Below are 19,127 nucleotides of genomic sequence, written 5' to 3' on the forward strand. Positions count from 1 at the left end.
GAAGGCAGAAAGCAGAAGCCTGGGCCTGGCCTGGAGACACAGGGACTGACAGCAGCCACACCAGGCCTTGGGACTCCTGACATGCTAGTGTCTTGGGAAAAGAGCCCAGTGAGGTCAGGCCCAGGCCACACCCAGCTCACAGATGGGGCAGGACTGGTCAGTGAGGACCGCCACAGTACAGGCTCTGGCCAAGGCTGCAGGAAGGTGGTTCACCGGGAAGGGACAGCTGGAAAGAGGGATATCCATCATCATCAGGGTCCAGGGGGAGGTTGCTAGAACTTACCTGGCAGGGGCCAATCTAATTAGCAAAGTCTCTACCCAGCCCCTCCAGGAGTCCAAAACTGGAGGAAGGAGCCACCCCAGATCCTGAGGCACTGAGTCACCCCTGGCCAGAGCAGGGACCAGTGTGACTCCACAACAGATGTGGCTAAGGATCTGTCCAAGTAGGAAGGGAGGGGAGGCAAGGCATGGGGGGTGGAGTGGGTGGGGACTGCTTGTCAGTGGTCTGACCAGACACTGGGGGGCTCTCAGGGGTGAGAGTGGGGTGTCTATTTTGAACGGATGCTGGGACTCAGCCCTGTCATCCAAGCTGCCAGTCCTGGCAGAACCAGGGGGCTAAGACACCCTGGGGGCAGTACCACTTGGGAAAGGCTGACCCAGGATGTGTGGAAGAGAAGGCAGACACAGGACTCCAGGCTGTCATTCGTTAACTGTGGAAGTACCAGAGGCTGAGCCATCAGAGGGGAGGACAGGAACAGGCCTTCACCCAGACAGGGAGGAGTCTCAGCAGGGCCAGCGCAGGCCAGCTCAGCCTTTCATTCCCCAGCAGTCGGGAAGGGGAGGACCAGCCCCAGCTACCAGCCCAGCCGGCAGTGATTTTGGCATCTCCAGTTGCCAGGGGAAGAGGCAGGAGAAAGCAGGTAAGCAAGCGGTTGCTGGGGCCAGTCCTCCTGCCTGAAGAGCCAAGGCCAGCTCTGCAGAGCCCGGCAGGAGCCAGGGATCCAAAGAGGCAGTGAGAAGTATAAGGCGAAGAAAAACGTCTTGTGGTTACAGCGAGGCCTCCAGGGCTGGTGAGGTGGGCTGGACAGAAGGGGAGGAGGAGCTGTCCAGTTGGCTGGCTCCAGCTTCTGTCTCCAGGGGGCTCACAGCCCCTTTCTGGGCAGGAGCCCTGGGCTCCCGTAAGGCTGAAGCCAAGAGAAAGAGTCCAAACCGGGGCTATCAGAGAAGGGGGCGGGTGGGGCAGGGGCTGGGCTCAGAGCCCCTTGGAGTCAGGGCTGAAACAACTCCCCTTGATGATCCAGGAGAAACTTAGTGAAGGTATTGATGGGATTAATGGCCTTGAGGGTGATGGCAGCATCCTTGGCCCACAGCAGGTTAGGGCCGAAGACAACAGCCAGGTTAGTGTTGGTCATCTTGTTCTGGTCACAGAGGGCAGAAATCTGTGGAAGGAAAAGGGGGCTGCAGCAGGAAGCCACAGACGCCGCCTCCCACGCCTGGCAACCACACCCAGGAGCAGCAGCCAGGGCAACTCCTCCTCCCTCTCTCCTCCAGGTAAGCGGTAGAGGCCCAGGCCGAGGTCTCACCTGCACCAGGAAGGCAGTGAGGAAGCGCAGCACCAGGTAGTTCTCCTCGGGCAGCATCTGGAAGGCCTGCAGCGTCGCCTCCACTCTCTGGCTCTCGTCAATGTCTATGAGGAATGGGGGCCGAGGTCACAGGGGCCCATGGCCGGACTGGTTCGGGAAGCCCTGTCATGAGGCTAGGGGGAAGACCCAACCAGGCTTTCCTTGAAGGAGAGGCCAAGCCCGCCTGCTCTGAGTCCAGCTGCAACCCCAACCTGCAGAAGCTGGAGAGGGGGAAAAGGGGCACTCACTGAGGAAGCCCACAACGTGGGAGTAGAGGTCAAAGGTGAGCAGGGGCTCAGGAAGCTCCCGGAGGAAGGTCTTGAGAATGACCGCTGGCAGGTGCAACTCATTGTACTGGTGGAAGTCCACAGGCAGCCCTGGGGGTGGGGAGGGGAGGAAGGGTGGGGAGGAGCTGGGCCGAGCCTGGAGACCAGCAGCCAATCCGGAGGCCAAGCAGGCCCCACAGCCTGACTTCACCCTTGGCCACAAGCCTCCTCCTCCCACTGAGACAGGGGGCACAGGGTCAGGCCATCTGGGGAGTGGGGCCCCCGAGCACACACCAGTTACTCCTCGCCTCCGAATGACCCTGAACCCAGGCTCCAGAAGCCTGACCTACGAGAAAGTAGGCCTGGGACAACCAGGCAGGAGTGAGACCCATGTAATTATACCAAATGCCCCAGAAACCTCACACACGCACGCACATACACACGCGTGCGCGCGATCTGTACTGGCCCTCTGGGCTTCGACACATCCCTGGGGCCACTCACCCATGTTGTACTTCTGTTGCACCTCCCGAACAACTTGGGTGTTGGCCGACCTCCGGAAAATCCCCTCAGTGGTGAGAGCTGGGAAACAGTGGGGCCTGGTGAGTCTCAGAGCTCTGGGGCAACGTGCGGACTCCCCCACCCATTCTGTGTCTTGGGGTCCCGGTCAGGGTCAGTGTGGGTGCTGGTACACGTGGGACCTTGCCCAGCCCTGCCCAGCAGCTTCCCGAGGGGAGAGGGCTCCCCGGCACTCACCGTGGGCCTGTAGGTAGGCAATGGTCTCCCGCAGCACGAGCGGAATGGGCTCCTGCTCTGGGTTCTTCTCCCGGAGGCTGTGGGCACAACGCAGTAATGGGTCTGCAGCCCTCCTGGTCCCCAGGTGCCAGCCCCGCCCACCTTTCGCATACTCACTGCTGCAACGAGACCCCGAACTGCTGGTTGGGCAGAGGGGGCCGTGGTGGCATGGGCTTGGGGGCTGTCGCAGGGCTCTTCTGGGTGGATTTGAGGAAGTCATCATACCTGGGGAAGCAGCGGGGAGGGTCAGGGCCCCTACCTGGCTCTGCAGTCACTATGGCAACTCTTGTTTGTCAGGCACTTACTGTGCTATCTTAACATGGATCACCTCATTCACTCCTCCCACCAACCCAGCTTTACACAGAAGTGAAGACTTTAAAGAGATTCGGTTACAGAGCTTTTCACTGACAGATACGGGATCTGGACTTGCTCTCTCTGACCCCATGTGCTGCCCCTTACTCATCACATCTGCTTCCTTCCCCTGTGTATCCTGGCGCTCTCAAGGCTGCTTCTCCCCTTGGCCGGCACATCCTACCCCCACAAACATGATATATGTGGACAATGTGCCCAGTGGGCACACACAGCCCGCACCCCGGTCTCACTTGAGCACTTGGCGAGGGATCCCCAGTTGCTCCAGCTTCACATGCTCGCTCAGCTCACTCAGGTAATTCACATAGAAGATCTTCTGCCCAAACTTGAAGCTGCCGATGGAAGAAAGGGTATGGGTCCAGGGTAGGCCTGCTTCAGCAGGCCTCCACTTTCTCCTCAGCAGCCCACCCAGATCGGACAGAGGCCTAGCCCCAAAGTGGTCGGTCCCCAGGATGCTTGGCTTCCTCAGGTATCTGCTTCACAGTTCAAGGGGAAGCACAAGAGACGGGTGCCCCGCCCTGGGCCCACTCACCTAATGATGGGCTTGAAGAGGATGAGCAGGGTCTTGATGAACATGGTGGGGTGCACGATGTACAGAGCCTTGATATTCTTCTTGTACCTGCAGAGGCAGAACGGGGAACTCAGGAGTGGGCGTGGTAGGAGAGGCACAGAGCTAAGCTCTTAATGTACAGTTACTGATTTGATGACTCATAGTAAGCCTGCGAGGTAAGTGCCATTGTTGCCCTATTTTACAGATTAGGAAACGGGCTCAGAGAGGTTAAGTAAGATGAAAGGTCACAGAGCGAGTAAGTAGAGAAACTGGTATTTAAGCCCAGGCCATTCCAACTTGAGACTCTTTGTGTTTAGTTTACCCAGGTGGGGGCGACCCGCCTCCCCCGGCATGGAATATGTTCCTGCCCAAGCAGAGGGCAGCCCAGAACCCGGCAGAGCTGCTGGCCCCCGGGCCCTGGAGCTCCTCCTAGGCCCTAACCCACTTGCGGTCAAACTCCCGGTAGGCGTCCCGGAGCCAGCTGAGGGAGGGCTTGTTGTCGCTGGTCAGGCCGTGGTGCAGGTAGAGCAGCGTGTAGTCGCTCTCCACATACTGGTCCAGGGTGTGCTTCAGGTACCTGTAAGGGACGAGCCCCACTCAGGCCTGCCCTGTATGCAAGTGGGGCCCCATTAAGACAGAACCAGTGCCCCAGGAATCCCCTCCTCCTGCCTCCGCCAGCCCCTCTCCTGCCCTGTCTGTTCTGGCTGCATAATCAGTCACCCTGTTGGGGTGGAGGAGGAACGAGGTAGTGGCTGGGCTGGGTGGAGGAATAATAAGAACAACAGCAGCTCTCAGGTTTGAGCACTGACTAGGAGTCAGGAGACCAGGACTCTAACTGGAGCCGTCTCACATACCTGCAGTAAAAATGGGAATAACACTTCACTCACAGGATTGCCCCGAGTCAACAGTAAGGATGACAGTCACCATTTACCAGTATTAAGCTCTTAGTGTCTACCAAGCACTTTGTATGCAATATCTCATGCCTTCCTCGTTATAACGGAGGCCAATACTATCCCCTTCTTATGAGCGAGGGCAGTGAGGCTCAGAGAGGTCAAGCACTTCTCTGAGGTCACACAGCTTGTGGTGGTGGGGACTGGAGGTGAACTAACTCCAAGTTTTGCCTTGTTGATCATGGGACAGCTCTGCCTTTTACACTCCCAGCGCTGTCTGTAGAACACTGTGCCCACGAAAGGGGATCAGGATGGTCAGAGGGTCCCCTCCCCTGCTCCAGTCACTGGACGTTCTGTGGACCAAAGACCCACACCTCAAGTTCCCTATGCTCACAACACAATACCTACCACCCAACACAAACACACATACCGGTGTTGGGCTTACCTGAGGTGGAGAAGTATGAATTGAATGAACATGAATTCCAGAAAGGGAGAGGAGCCCAGTGGAAAACCCTCTTTCTGGCTGGCCAACAGCTCCCAGGCCCCAGCAGGAACACCACTCCAGGCTGGGAGGCTGGGCGTGCAGGAATGCTAAGGGCTTCCAAGGGGAGGAGGGAAAGGAGGGGAGGAGGGAAAGAAGGGAAGGAGCCTTTTTTTTTTTTTTTTTTAATGATTTGGAAAGCTTACAGTTATTAATTAGAAATCTGACGGCTTTTGTTTTAATTTATTTAATTAGTTAATTTATTTTTGGCTGCGTTGGGTCTTTGTTGCTGCGCACTGGCTTTCTCTAGTTGCAGTGAGCGGGGGCTACTCTTCGCTGCAGTGCGCGGGCTTCTCACTGCGGTGGCTTCTCTTGTTGCGGAGCACGGGCTCTAGGCGCGCGGGCTTCAGTAGTTGTGGCTCGCGGGCTCTAGAGTGCAGGTCAGTAGTTGTGGCGCACGGGCTTAGTTGCTCCGCGGCATGTGGGATCTTCCTGGACCAGGGCTCGAACCCGCGTCCCCTGCACTGACAGGCGGATTCTTAACCACTGAGCCACCAGGGAAGCCCGGGAAGGAGCCTTGGGAAGTGCCCAAGGATGTGACTAAGTGCCCAGACACAACCTGACCTATCCCAGAGAGGCTAACCTAAACATTGGTCCATGGGTGCCAGCACTGGCGGACATGTGAGGTGTCTTATGCTGGATTTATTATCTTGATTCCCATCATTATCACTATACAGTAATTTACCCCTTACACACATTGAGCACTTTGCAGTTTGAAAAGAGCTGTCACATAAAAAGATGGCATTTTGCAACTATAAAATAGCAAAAGTTAGGGACTTCCCTGGCAGTCCAGCAGTTAAGACTCTGCGCTTCCACTGCAGGGGGCATGGGTTCGATCCCTGGTTGGGGAACTAAGAGCCCGCATGCCATGCAAAAAATAAAAATAAAAATAAATAAATAAAATAGCAAAAGTAGTAGTGAAAATACACTCATCCTTTGATGAATGTTATGACCTTTTGGAGGTCAATAAAGTGATGTTTATCAGAAGCTATAAAATGTTCATACTCTGACCTGATAAAAATATGTCCAGGAATTTATCCCAAGGAACTAATCAGAGATGAACAGAAATGTTTTTGTAAAAGGCTGTTCATTATAGCCTGTTTTATAATGGGGGGGGAAAAATGAGCAGCAAAGAATATTGGTTAAATAAATCATAGGAGAGGTATAAATAGAATACCTCACAGGATGTTTCTGCAGACAGAACCAATCTGTGAAGTTGGATGTGAGAACAGTGGTTACCCTTTGGGGTACTGCCTGGAAGAGCAAAGGGAAGTTTGTAGGTGTGGATGACATGGGTGTATTTCGTTTTTGAAAATTCATCAAGTAGTATACATAATGTGTTCACTTTTCTGGATACACATACGTCAATAAAATTTTTTGAAAGGATATCCTTGAAGAATGTTTAATGCTCAGAAGATAAAAACATTATGTAAGATACAAAACTGACTATAGAGTTCTGCATATGTTATAGAAAAAAAATGGGAAGTGAATACACTAAAATGTTAACAGTGGTTTTCTCTCTGGGTGGTGGGTTTATGGGAGACTTTGTTAATTGCTGTCTGTATTTTTTCTTAATAGCTATCGACATTTTTCTACATTCTTGAAATCTGTGATACTTTACAAATGAATACAATGACATTTCACATGACTCAGGAGAGACCTGACCCCAAGCACACAACTAGTAAGAGGCAGAGTTGAAGTTTAACTGGTCTTCTGCATCCAAGCTTCAGGCACTTTCTATTTCAACCCCCCAGATCTGGCTGGACAGCTGGGAAAAGCCAAGTCTGAGATAATCTGACTGAAAACAAGATGACAGGACTGATGCATGATGAAAGCGCCTCCCTGCCCGGCCAGGTGGTGGCGGGGAGATCCCGCTGGGAGGGAGTGGAGGATGGACAGGACGGGTGACAGAGGGCTTCCCAAAGGCAGACGAAGCCCCAGAGTGGGAGCAGCCTCGCTCAGCAAGCTCTCTCCTGAAAGCTGGGTGCTTTCCCATCCACCTCCTCTGACTTCCTCCCACTCAGCCCATAATGTGGCCAGGAGTCTATCACCTGCCTTGCCAGATGCTGTGACAATAAAACCAGAAAGGAGGACATGTGACTCAGCCACCCTCAGGCTGGGCTCCTTGGCCTGTTCCTGGCTGGGCCACATGATGGGCCTGGACAAGGCTCTGCCTGCCTGCACGGCTGAGGAGCAGTGGGAGGAGGGCTCAGGAGACCAGAGAGAAAGCATTCACACAAAGCTGGGGAGACTCGGGCCTGGCCCTGGCTCACAGGCCTGCAGAGGCTCTGCAGTCAGGCCCTCCCCTTCTGTTGCCGTAGCCCCGGACTGTCCCCAACCCCACACCAGCCCCTCCACACACACAACCATTCAGGATCCCAAAGAGCCGGTAAGGGCGGGGCAGACATTTGCAATTGCAGGGAGTGCTTTAAAGTGTCAGGAAAGCAGTGCAAGATGGAAACTGTACACACACTGAGGAGCCTCAGGAGGAAGTCAGTTATGGCTCTGCCTCCAGGGATCCCGCACCTGCTGTGGGCCCAGCACTGGCCTAGTGGTGGCTCAACGATGAACACTTATCAGAACACAGTCTGTCAAACTCCTGCTTTCAATCAGCCTTCGGACTTGCATCAGGAGATTTCTAGACCAACCAGAGCTATTACCTGTATTTAGCTATTAGAACCTGGATAGGTACAGAAGTTGTTGGCACCAGACTTGGCACAAAATAACACTAACTATTCATGTAAATGATGAACAACTGCAACTGCCTCAGAAGCGCACCATATCGTCATCATAATCAGTCCTCACATTTGGACGGTATTTTACTTTTCAAAGCATTTTCAAATGCAGTATCTCACGCCTATGAGGAACAAGGGCTGTATTATTATTCCCTAAGAAGAGTGAAGAAAAAGAGGCTTAAAGAGATGGACACACTTTCCAAGGTCACACAGATGGTTTCCAGCACTAGAAACCAGATCTGACTCCTGGCCCAGTGCTCTCAATATAAAATGGCTCCCTCACTAGAAAAGGGGAGGCCTTGAGGGAGGCTTGGTACCCCTGGGGCAGGAAGGGACAGTAAAGAAAATGGCTCCAGGCCGTAGTGAGGATCTGAGCACGGGTTCCATCACTTCCCCATGGGTACTCACCCCAGGAGCTTGCTATGGTCCAGCTGGTGGCTCGGGGGCATTCGGCAGGCACTAAACACAATGATCTTCCGCCCATACTTGTCATCTCCTAGGTGTGGAGAAAGATGGAGCACAGTGGGTGAACAATAAGCCAAGAGAAGTCAGGTGAGGATCTGAAAGGCCAGGCCTGGAGACTGTACCATTTAGCGTTGGGGCCAGAGTGGCCCAGGCGGACAGACCTCTGGGCAGGTGCCTGCACTCAAGGGTGTGTCACTGAAGAAAGAGGGACAGGTGGTCTCAGGGCTACAGAGCTGGGGCACAAAAAAATAACATGACTTCTTAAAAAGTCATGCCTGTGGAAACAACCCAAATGTCCATCAATGGATGGGTAGATGAAGAAAATGTGGTGTATCCATGCAACGGACTATTGGCTATAAAAAGGAATGGAGTACTGATAACACGCTACATTGTGAATGAACCTTGAAAACATGATACTAAGTGAAAGAAGCTGGACATAACAGGCTACATATTGTTTGGTTCCATTTATATGAGCTATATAGGTAAATCTGTAACAACAGAAAGCAAATTAGTGGTTATAGGTGCTGGGAGGAAGGGAGAATAGGGATTGATGCTTATGGTTATGGGGGTTGGTATGGGTGAAACAATGGATGAAATGGATGAAATGATGGAACTAGATAGAGGTGGTGGTTGTTCAACATTGTGAATGTACTAAATACCACCAAAGTATACACTTTAAAATGGTTAATTTTTTTTTTTTTTTTTTTTTTTTTTTTTTTTGGCTGCGTTGGGTCTTCATTGCTGTGCACGGGCTTTCTCTAGTTGCGGTGAGTGGGGGCTACTCTTCGTTGCAGTGTGCGGGCTTCTCATTGTGGTGGCTTCTCTTGTTGCGGAGCATGGGCTCTAGGCGTGCGGGCTTCAGTAGTTGTGGCACGCGGGCTCAGTAGTTGTGGCACGCGAGCTCTAGAGCACAGGCTCAGTAGTTGTGGCGCACGGGCTTAGTTGCTCCGCGGCATGTGGGATCTTCCTGGGCCAAGGCTCGAACCCGTGTCCCCTGCATTGGCAGGCGGATTCTTAACCACTGCGCCACCAGGGAAGCCCCAAAAAAGGTTAATTTTGTTATGTAAATTTCACCATAACTAAGAAAACAAAAAAAGTCACACCCACCAAAGCAACTGTTATCTTGCCGTACATCATCTTAAAACTCCACACCTATTCCAGAAGCATCTCCTCTGAGCAGCCTGTATTTGAAAAACTTCTTGAAGCTACCTTCTCAGAAAGCCTGAGGCCAATGAGGAAATCAGTGTGATTACTTAATAGTCATGTCTTGTTCTTGACTACTAACAACACTTTCTGATTTTACTGCCAGAATTATTTGCCACAGTTGATTGACCTCTGGACATTTCTAAAAATCATTCCTTTCTCATTAAGGATATTCTAAAAAACATGGAGTAGAGAGGAGTTTGTAACACTTTGGGAAGGTGCTCATTTGAGTGTAATCACTGAGGGATGTCTGTCCAAAACTAGTCACTATTTCATGGTCTGATCATCTGGCTTTGTCATGAAGCTGGGGAGCTCCTGAGACATATGCCACAGCCTCCCAAGGTGAGATGCTCTTCCAGGGTCAGTGTGGACCAGGGACTCCAAGCACAGCTCGATGGGGACAAGGCCTGGTCCCCACTCCCCCATGTCCCAGGGCCCTTCCCTTTATCTTTACCCTCACACCTCTCCAGAGTCATTCTTGCCTAATCCCCACTACTTCAGAGGCATATAAAAAGACCACTTACACAGCCCACACAGTCTGTCCTCCTGCTACCTCTGAGGATTCAGGGGTTCCCCAACAACTTGCTGAGTGTCTTCTCCATGTTAAATAAACCGTGATCTTGATGATCCTTCTTGGTCAGTGACTTAACCCAGGACTCAGTGCTTTTCCAAAGTGGTTGCCAAGGCTCTGACCCTTTTCTCAAGGGCTGGGGCAAGACTCAGTGGAGGGGCTGAGGAAGGCTTCTGGAATGTGGGCAGCATGGCCCCAGTCCCTGCTGGTGGCCCAGCCTGGTGCTCTGGCCTGAGCTATTGCCTCACTCCCAGCAGTCTCCCACTGTGTCCAGCCTCTGGATCAACCCCTCCAATGATCCCATCTCCACCCAGAACACTGCCTAGCCTCTGCTGGCCCTAGCCAGGACCCTCCAAGAATTTCCTGGGTAAGCGTCTGAGGCCTGGCCCACCAAGCCCAGAGAGAGGCTCCGTTCTCCTTTCTAAACTGCCCCAGCTTCTAGCCTTGGAGAATTAGAAACATCTACCTGCCCTTGACTCTCCTGCCTTGACTCCTCCTTTCTTCCCGAACACCACCCCAAGCTGTATAAAAGCCCCTTAGAAAGGCTCACAGAACTTTGAGGCTTGGCCCCGCCAACCCCCTCTGCAGGCTCACACCATGCACACCTTTGGCCCAGTCCGCAGCAGGTGGCTTTAGCCTCTGTCTCTCATGCCAGACAGACTTCCTCTAGGCAATTCTGCTCCCCTCCTCTAAGCTAACTCCTTTGAATCCTTAAGACTCATCCCAGGCATAATCTCCCAGAAGCCTGTGTCCCCTCCTCCTCCCCGCAGGCAGGTTAGCTGTCCCTTTTCATAGCTCCCAGCATGAACCATCACCCGTCTCCGTCATAACACTTTGACTCTCCTGTGTAACTATTTATGTGTCTGTCTCCTCTAGTGGCTGTGAGCAGCTCAAAGACAGGGACTGTCTTGTCCATCTTTAAATGTCCAGATGGTCCAGAGCCCAGCAACGTGGCAGGTATTCAATAAACGCTGGTAGCCTGTCACAGGTCGGCATTACACGGTATGCACGGTTCTATTTCTGAGTTTGCTCACAATGTTATCTGGGATATGAGACTGCTTTGGACAGTTTCCCAAAGCCTGAGGCAGAATTTCTCCAGACTTAACAAGCAGAGAACCCTCTGCAGGCATGTCTGAGGAGGAGACGGTACAGCTCCGTCCAGCAGCAGGTCTATTTTGAAAGACCAGGTGTCACCTGTTCCCCTCCACACCCTGGACCAGATCCTGAGGTGCTGGGTTCCTTCCAGGCCAGTTGGGGGTGGCTCTGTGGCCTGCTCTCATTCACTTCCCATAGGCTTTGACAGAAGAAAGAGCAGACTGGCAGTGGGCAGGGATGAAGGGTTAGACTGGCCAGCCCACCCTCGTGGACAACCTGGAGCTTCAGAAACCCCTGGGCCTTCTATTATGAGCCTGTGGGGCGGGGGGACATCATCTGTCTACTCCCCTCTAAGCTGAGGAAATGCCCAGGGTATAGCAGAAAATGCTGTGAGGAGCATGGAGGATTCTAAAAGATTCTCTTCATCACTGCCCTCCAACAGTAAGGCAGCCCTCATTGGCCGGCAGATTTGAGGACTTAGGCAGAGCAGAAAGTCTGAGCTCACAGGGCTCTGGTATTTACAGAGCTGGTAACTGGTTAAGCAGGCAACTGAGGTGAGAGGCCAGAGGCCTGTAGTTCCACCGCTCAGCTGCCCCAGCAACTTGTAAATGGGAAATTGGGTTCTCAACCAGGTTTCCATCGATGGGCATCCACCAATGTCATGATGTAATATAAAAAATATTACAAGCACATGCACGTGTTTTCTGGGGAAGAGGTCCACACCTTTCCTATTTTCAAGGAGGACTCCTGACCAGTTTCAAGAACCGCTTCCCTGGACTGTACACTCCTTGAAGGAGGGAATGTGCATTTCTCCTCAATGAATCCTCAATGCTGGGGACCTCCCTGGTGGTCCAGTGGTTAAGAATCCACCTTCCAATGCAGGGGATGTGGGTTCGATCCCTGGTCGGGGAACTAAGATCCCACATGCTGCTGGGCAACTAAGCCCACACGCCACAACTACTGAGCTCGCGCACCTCAACTAGAGAGACTGCATGCCACAAACTACACAGCCCACGTGCTCTGGAGCCCATGCGCCACAACTAGAGAGAAGCCCATGCGCCGCAATGAAAGATCCCGCGTGCTTCAACTAAGACCTGACGCAGGCATAAATAAAAAAAATTTTTTTTTAAATCCTCAGTGCTGACTACTGGACTTGTTCCCAAAGTAGGTGTTTTATAAATGCATGCCAAGTAAAGTCAGGATGGGGATGGGGGACAAAGGAGGGGGCTCAGAGAGGGACTGGATGGCAAGACTCCCAGACCAGCAAAGAACGAGACATGGGCAACCCCAGGGCTTAGCCCGTCCTCTCCTCCCTGGAATGGAGTCCCATTGCCCAAGTCCTTGAGTGGCTCGGGCATTTGCCAGCAGGCAGGGTAACGGCTCCTACTCCTACAAGAAGCATGTGTAAAAAGGCCTGGGAGTCCCCTCCTGATCTCAGAAGATTCAAACAGATTTACCCTGGAAACTGAAGGGAAAGAAGGAGCTGGCAGCACTGGTGGCTCCAGAGCACTGAGGGAGAGGGCTCAAAAAGGAGGCACAGCGTTTGTGGTAAGCACCAGGAAAAGACCAGCCGCCGGAGAATGAAACCTCTGCGTTCCCCAGATACGGATCAGGAACTTCCCAGGGGAACCTGGGTATTAATCAGCAACAGAGCAGCTCCTCTAGCAGGCGTTCTGGGACCCGCCAGACCAGCGCACTCCTGCGACCTGAGAGCAGGCCAACCAAGGAGATGGGAGGTGGGGGTCTGGGGCACATTGGTGAAAATGTGAAATTGTCAGGAATACTGCAAGCCAGCTGACATCATCGTTGGTGGCTAGAAGTCTGCTATTTGTAGTTAGAAATTACACATGTTACAAATAATACAAATAATAGCCTTTTCTTTTTTTTCTTTCTGGAGGGCCAACTATTAAACCTTTACCAGCACACCACTGGAAAGAACCCACGTGGACCAGTCAGGTTTGACCGTGGAGCATGACAGCTACTGCCAGCAAGGAGAACAGAGGCTACAGAGGAGTTGGGGACATAACCCATCCTCCCTTCCAACATGGGCTCTTTCTCTGGTTTCCAAGGCCAGGAAACTGGCCTCCCAGGAAGTCACCATAGCCTCATCAAGCAACTCTTGCTCTGGCGGTGCCAATCCAAACTCTTCTCAGCAGGCAGAGAGGCATACACATGGGGGACACCCCACCAGAGGAGCCCTGAGCCAGCGCTCAGGCCAGGCCATTGCTTACAGCCAGCCCCACGACCCCCATGGACAAGGTCCCCCTCCCCTGGAGCTCCTTTCCCTTTGGGCTCTGGATGTGTGGGCTCCCCACACAGTCCCCACCCTGTCAAACCTCCCATAAATCCCCTGCTATTTCCAGCTCCCAAGTACCACCAGCTCCCAGCTCCCAGCTCCCCAGAGTGGGGCTGCAATTAAGCTGGCTCCACCTGGCCTCCACCAAGAGCCCTTCTTGATCCACAGCCCAGAGAGGCCAAGCACAGAAAGCCAGGAACACACCTACCTGGCTGGGCCCCCTCAGGCTCATCGCACCCTGGAGAAACAGAAACATGTTGCAGCTCTGCTTGCAGGGGTCACCTGGTGGGGATGGGGGCAGTCTCCCCTGCTCTGCCTTGTGACTTGGCCACATAGCCAGGAGGATGTCAGCAGAGAGACTCCTTCATATCAGACATCCCCATGCCCCAGTCAGGTCCATCTCTAGGAGTGAGGAAAGTTCTGAGCCTTCAAGTGACTCTCCTGTACTCAGGGCAGTATCAGGCCAAAAAAGAACTCTCAGCCTTGCTTCTGTAGGGGTGATAGAGGCCATAGCCAAGTCCTCCAATCCAGACCAGGGCAGGCATCAGGAACACAGATGCCAAGGAAACACCTTGACGTTAGGAACAACCCTCTCAACTGCCCCATCCCTCCCTGAGCCCAGCATTCAGGAGAGACGGAGCTCCCTGCTGCTTCCCTATGGCCGGATGCCTCCAGGGCCCCCTCAGCCAGCACCACTCAGGGCTCCAGGGGCCACAAGCTACCTGGCTCCCCTTGCCCACCCCAATGCCTCAGGGCAGGGCCGTGCTGCCATCCTTGCTTACAGCTGAAGAAAAGACAAAAGATCCTACAATTCCAATTTCCTCTTCTAGCACTAGGACCCTACAGGCAGAAATCAGGTCATCAACATCTCTGCTACCTCCCTTGCTCCTGGAGGCTTCTGGGTCCTGCATTATGAACAGGAGGGCGGGAGCTCACTGAGGCCAAGACCCAAGGGGGGCTCCGCACTCATTCTTAGCAGGGTAGCACATCTGCGGGGAACCTGATGCTCCAGGAGTCATGTGGCTCCTAACTTCTGGAAGGAGGCTCTGCCATTCCAGACTTCCTTGAAGGTAGGGTTTCCCTGGAGGGACTGGCACCTCCCTGCTCCCCAATAACTGATGGGGAAGAAAAGCTGACCTGAGGGCAAAGAGAAGGGAGATGAATGAACACTAATTGAGGGCCAACTACGTTCTGGCTGTGGGCTAGGCCCTGATATACATTCACCATTGACATCCTCTCAGCAACCCTGTGAGGAAGAAATGAGCTCAGACTGCAGAGCTGGAAATCAAATCCAGGGCTTTCACAGTGCCTCCCACACGCCATCCGCCAGTGGAGATGATGAGGTCACAGGTCAGGATGTGGTTGCAGGTGAACAGACCAAGTGGCCCTCACAATCAAGTCTGTATTTTTAATGAATGATCCATGGAGCCTCAAGAGCCCCAGGGTCAGGGGTCAGACCGGCCCCTCCCCTGCAGCCCCTTCCCCTAAGGCAGGAGGGCCTGGCTTCCTTAAGCCAGGGATGCAGACTGTGAGGGAAAAGGTGCAAGGCTGGGTGTACTCACCTGCCACCTCCACAATCTGGTGCCGGGCAATGTCGTAGTAAGGGTCATCCCACTTCAGGTGTGTGACAGGTTCCGGGGAGCTGCTTTTGGAGTCATCTGAGGAACACAGCAAAGTCAGGGGATCATCTGGGGGTCTGGCACAATTTTCTCCCTGAGATTCGTGCTCTTTGGCCCTCCCCCCAGTAAGGCTTGTGCTCCCAGCCCCACCCTGGGGCTGGTCTGTTTGCCCGCATCCTGTCCTCCTGGGGTCTTCCTTCCACAGGAAGGGGGTCTCCCCTTCTAAGGCGCTTATGGCTGCTGAGATCCAGCCGTACCCACCTGACTTGGGAAAGTCGGGCATTTCATCTGAGGGCCAGTTCTTCTCATCAATGGAGGCTAGCTTCAACTGGTTCAGAGCCTGGCTGGTGTCATCCAAAGTCAGGTCGTCCTGCAGCTCTGAGAGTGGGTCCATGGCCAAGCCTCTGCCCCACAGCTTCACGCTGCAGAACCTGAAGAGAACCCTGGGAGACAGGAGGGAGTTGGTAGGTCAGTGACACACTCTTTTCACCCATAACTTCTATAGCAAGCCCTCCTGCTCCCACTCTTTCCTCCTCCAAGCTCCCTTGTCCCTGTTCCTCAACATTTCTCATCCTTGCCAAGAGCTCCATGTAGCTCCTCCTGGCTTTCCTGGCTGCACAGTTTTCTGGCATGTTGCCAGAAAAGGCAGCTGGGGCATAGGGTGGCACAGCTCAGTGCCTGCCTTCAGGCCCTCCAGCTGGATAAGGAACAGCTGTGCCAGGCCCTGCACTGCCCACAACCCAGCTGGTTCAGTCGAGCAGTCCCAACTGCAGAGGTTCAAGGGCCATGCCCCTCTCCTCCAGGGTCGTAGAGCACAGAAGCTTCCCAGGCCCCAGCAGTGATGGGGAAGAGATATTGCAAGAATCTAAGGAGCACAGGGCTGCTCCAAACCCCTGCCTGAAAAAGGTTAGCTGTGGCCCTGGCTACTCCATCCGTCACTCCTGGCCCAGGTAAGAGGAGGTGGCCAGAGACCATAAGACCTAAAAAAAAAGGCCATGGCCAAGGGGCCCAGCTGGGTTTGCCCCAGGACAGGAATGAGGAGCAGGAAATGGAATCTTCCTGCCAGTCACTGTGACAATCTGCAGGCTCCTGGAGGCTCCCAAGCCCAATCTACTCTGGGGGGAGCTCCTGACACTAGTTTCAAGGTGGGAAAGATCAACAGACCTCCTTAAGGATTGGGGGTACAAGTGGATAAGGAGGAAGCCCATGACACCCAGAGTCCAGAGATCCAGGAAGTGGAAAACAGAACAACAGCTGTTGCATGCGCGGAGGGAGAGGAGCCAACTCTGAAACTGGGTTTGCCCAGGTCTGGGGTGTGGCCTTAAGGATGTGGCTGAGTGCAGCCTGGAGGAGGCACCTTCTGCCCTCAGCCCTAACCAGAAGCCAATCCCTCTCCCTTCACAAGCCCACCATATGTGTGAGGGAGGGAGTTTCAATTCAACCCACTCGACCAACCCCAAAGAGGCTGCTCTAAGTCCAGTGCATTCCTGGAGCCTCAAAAAATGACATATATGGTCACAGAATCAGCAGGGCAGATAAGGAGCATAGACAAGACCCAGGCGTGGGTAGGGAGAAGAGAGGAGAACTGTGGGCCCAGATCCAGATCCTGAACACCTCTGAGCGATGTGACAACCGCCTGCGCTCATCACAGCAAAGACTCCATCCGGATGGCAAACCAGCAGCTCCCTACTTACTTACTTAGCAACGACCTAGCAACAACTACCCTGTTACCAGGGCAACCACACTGATTCAGTGGCAAAAGCTGTTTGAAGCTCCTGAGCCAAAACTGAGCCGCCAAACAGCCAGAAAAAAAACAAAAAAAACAAAACCAACTTATTTTTCTTCCTCTTCCTCTCCTCTGGCCTTATCTGCTACCCTTATTCACTGCTCACTACCAAAATACAAGTCCCTTCCCACAAACACAGAGAAAGAAGTTCTCTATTGTTTGGGAATGCTTATCTCCCAGCGAGTGCTGCTGTACCCCTCACCCCAGCTCCCCATTCCAAGCAACCCTCAGTCTTGAGAAATCCACACCTGATTCAGCTATAAGCTCCTCCCCATATTCAACCAGGAAGCTGTGAGGGCTCCCCCAAAGGGGCCCCTGGCCAGGTAACAGGGACAGAATTTAGCTCACAGTAACCCTCCCCAGGCCTGAGCCTTCTCTCCATCCCTTCTGTTTGGTTACTGCCCAGGCACCAAGAGCTCCTTCAGCCCTGCCCACAGCAGTTCCAGAGAAGTCTTTCTGCACACAGTGGGTGCTTGATGCAGTGAAAAAAACATGGGATGAGATACATGAAGAACTGGATTATAGCCCTGACCGAGTCACAAAGATGCTGAGCAAGTCCTTTTCCTATCTAGGCCTAAATTTCCTCATCTACAGAAGTGAAGGCTCCTCCCAGAAACATAATTCTCCAGCATTCTAAATTACTTGTGCTGAAGTGAACAACGGGATTAGAAGGAACAGCTGGGAGTTGAAGTATGTGTGAGGGACAGAGAGGGACACTCTCTAAAAGGGAGACGAGCTTGAACTCCACCTCTTCCAGTAACTCTTCTATTTTGTCAGTTCTTCCAGAACTGACCCCTCCCCCGTCCCATAAGCTCCTTTTCGAGCACAACTAATCACAGTTGTTTCCACCTCCCAGCCAGCCTAGCCTCCCTCACTACCCTCCAACCCACAGCTGTTGCCCTCTGTGAGCCCAGAAGCTCAGCTCCCATTCAGTGGGGGGGGTGGGGGGGGTGAGGGAAGCTAGTGCGGGGCAATTCTAACATAAAGTAGTAGAAATGAAGCATCCTGGCTGCCTAAGACTCCTGTCACTTACAAGTCCTGCTCCACTCTGCAAAATACTCCTTATTGTCAGATTAGTTTTTCCCTTCTCAGTTGGTAAAATCTCTACCTTTACAATAATCTTCAAGAATCACTTTAGGCAGAAGTGTTAACCTTTGGGAAGTCCTAGAGCTCTCTGAAATTCTGAAGAAATTTGTGGACTTTTTCCCTAAGAAAAATCAGCACATGCATGAAATCTTGCATGAAATTTTAAGGGGTTCACAGGCCCTCTTTCCCGTTTAAGAAACCCTGCCTACTCAAAATTACATCTGGCACAGAGTTGATGCTCAGTCATTTGCTGAATGACTGAACAAATCAGTTTGTATCCTAAGAGGAAAAGGGAACCAAGCACCATGAACTGGATACAAATTATCTTTTCACAACAGCACCAGTGAGGTATGTATTACCAAACCCATTTTACAGTTTGAGAAACCGAGGACCAGAAAAAGTAAGCAAGTTGCTTAGGGTCATATAGCAAGGTCAAGATTTTAATCCATGTCTACCTTAAGGTGGTTGCTTTGTGCAGGTCAATCCCTCAATACTTCTCTAATGGACTGTCATTCAAGCGATTCTCAAAGTTCTACAAAAGGGCAAAGTAAAGCTTCTCTCCTAATCTCCTTCGTGGACAACTGAAATAACAACTTAAAATCGTATTCTCTGGCCTGGGGATCGCCCTCCTAGTTGGGGCTCCAGAATTGTGAAAATTCAAATCCCACAATACAACAGCAAAACTTTTAACTACAATCACATTTGCATAGAGCTTCATGGTTTACAAAACCCAGATTGGGTGTAATTATCCCATTTCACAAATTAAAAAATAGATATGAAAGTGTGGCCTAATAAGTGGCAAAGGTGGAATACTTCCCCCAAATTTCTTGGTCTTAGTTCTTCCCCAGGTCGGACCAGGGAGACTTCCCCTTCCCACGAGCTTGCTCAATGACAGCGAGCGAGGAGGCCAGGAAGAAGGCAGCAAGGAAGCAAAGTCCTCTCACTTCAGACCCTCGAGGGGGGCCGAATCCCCGCAGCAGGAAGGCCAGGTTCCCAGGCCCCATTCCACCCTTACTCCCTTCCTCGGTTCCGCTCGGATCCTCCCCATCCGTATCCCAACCCTTCAGAAGACCAGGCCAGTCCCTCTCCTTCCCCCACCACCTCCCAGGGAGACCCCGCGCTCCGCAGCTCACCGTGGTGGGGCACCGCTCCCTCCGCCACGCCTGTCAAAGACAGGCAAACATCCGGCTCCGCGGTCGAATGGGAACCACCCCCTCCCTGTCGCTTCACTCCCCAGCCAC

At 52.8% G+C, this 19,127-nt stretch overlaps 1 protein-coding gene across 1 annotated transcript; it reads right to left on the reverse strand.

Moving 5' to 3' along the window:
* Positions 1-1,164: 1,164 nt before the first annotated feature.
* ARHGAP1 (Rho GTPase activating protein 1) lies at positions 1,165-19,099 on the reverse strand. The gene is made up of 13 exons (XM_068555599.1): positions 19,020-19,099; positions 15,276-15,457; positions 14,958-15,053; positions 8,174-8,261; positions 4,045-4,176; positions 3,582-3,668; positions 3,283-3,381; positions 2,798-2,905; positions 2,642-2,718; positions 2,390-2,467; positions 1,871-1,999; positions 1,584-1,687; positions 1,165-1,439 (listed from the first exon to the last, which is right to left on the reverse strand). The coding sequence occupies exons 2-13, from the start codon at positions 15,406-15,408 to the stop codon at positions 1,269-1,271; spliced, it is 1,302 nt and encodes a 433-aa protein (XP_068411700.1). The 5' UTR covers positions 15,409-15,457; positions 19,020-19,099; the 3' UTR covers positions 1,165-1,268.
* Between the last annotated feature and the right edge of the window lie 28 nt (positions 19,100-19,127).

The sequence above is a fragment of the Eschrichtius robustus genome, chromosome 11, assembly GCF_028021215.1.
Source record: "Eschrichtius robustus isolate mEscRob2 chromosome 11, mEscRob2.pri, whole genome shotgun sequence".
NCBI lineage: Eukaryota > Metazoa > Chordata > Mammalia > Artiodactyla > Eschrichtiidae > Eschrichtius > Eschrichtius robustus.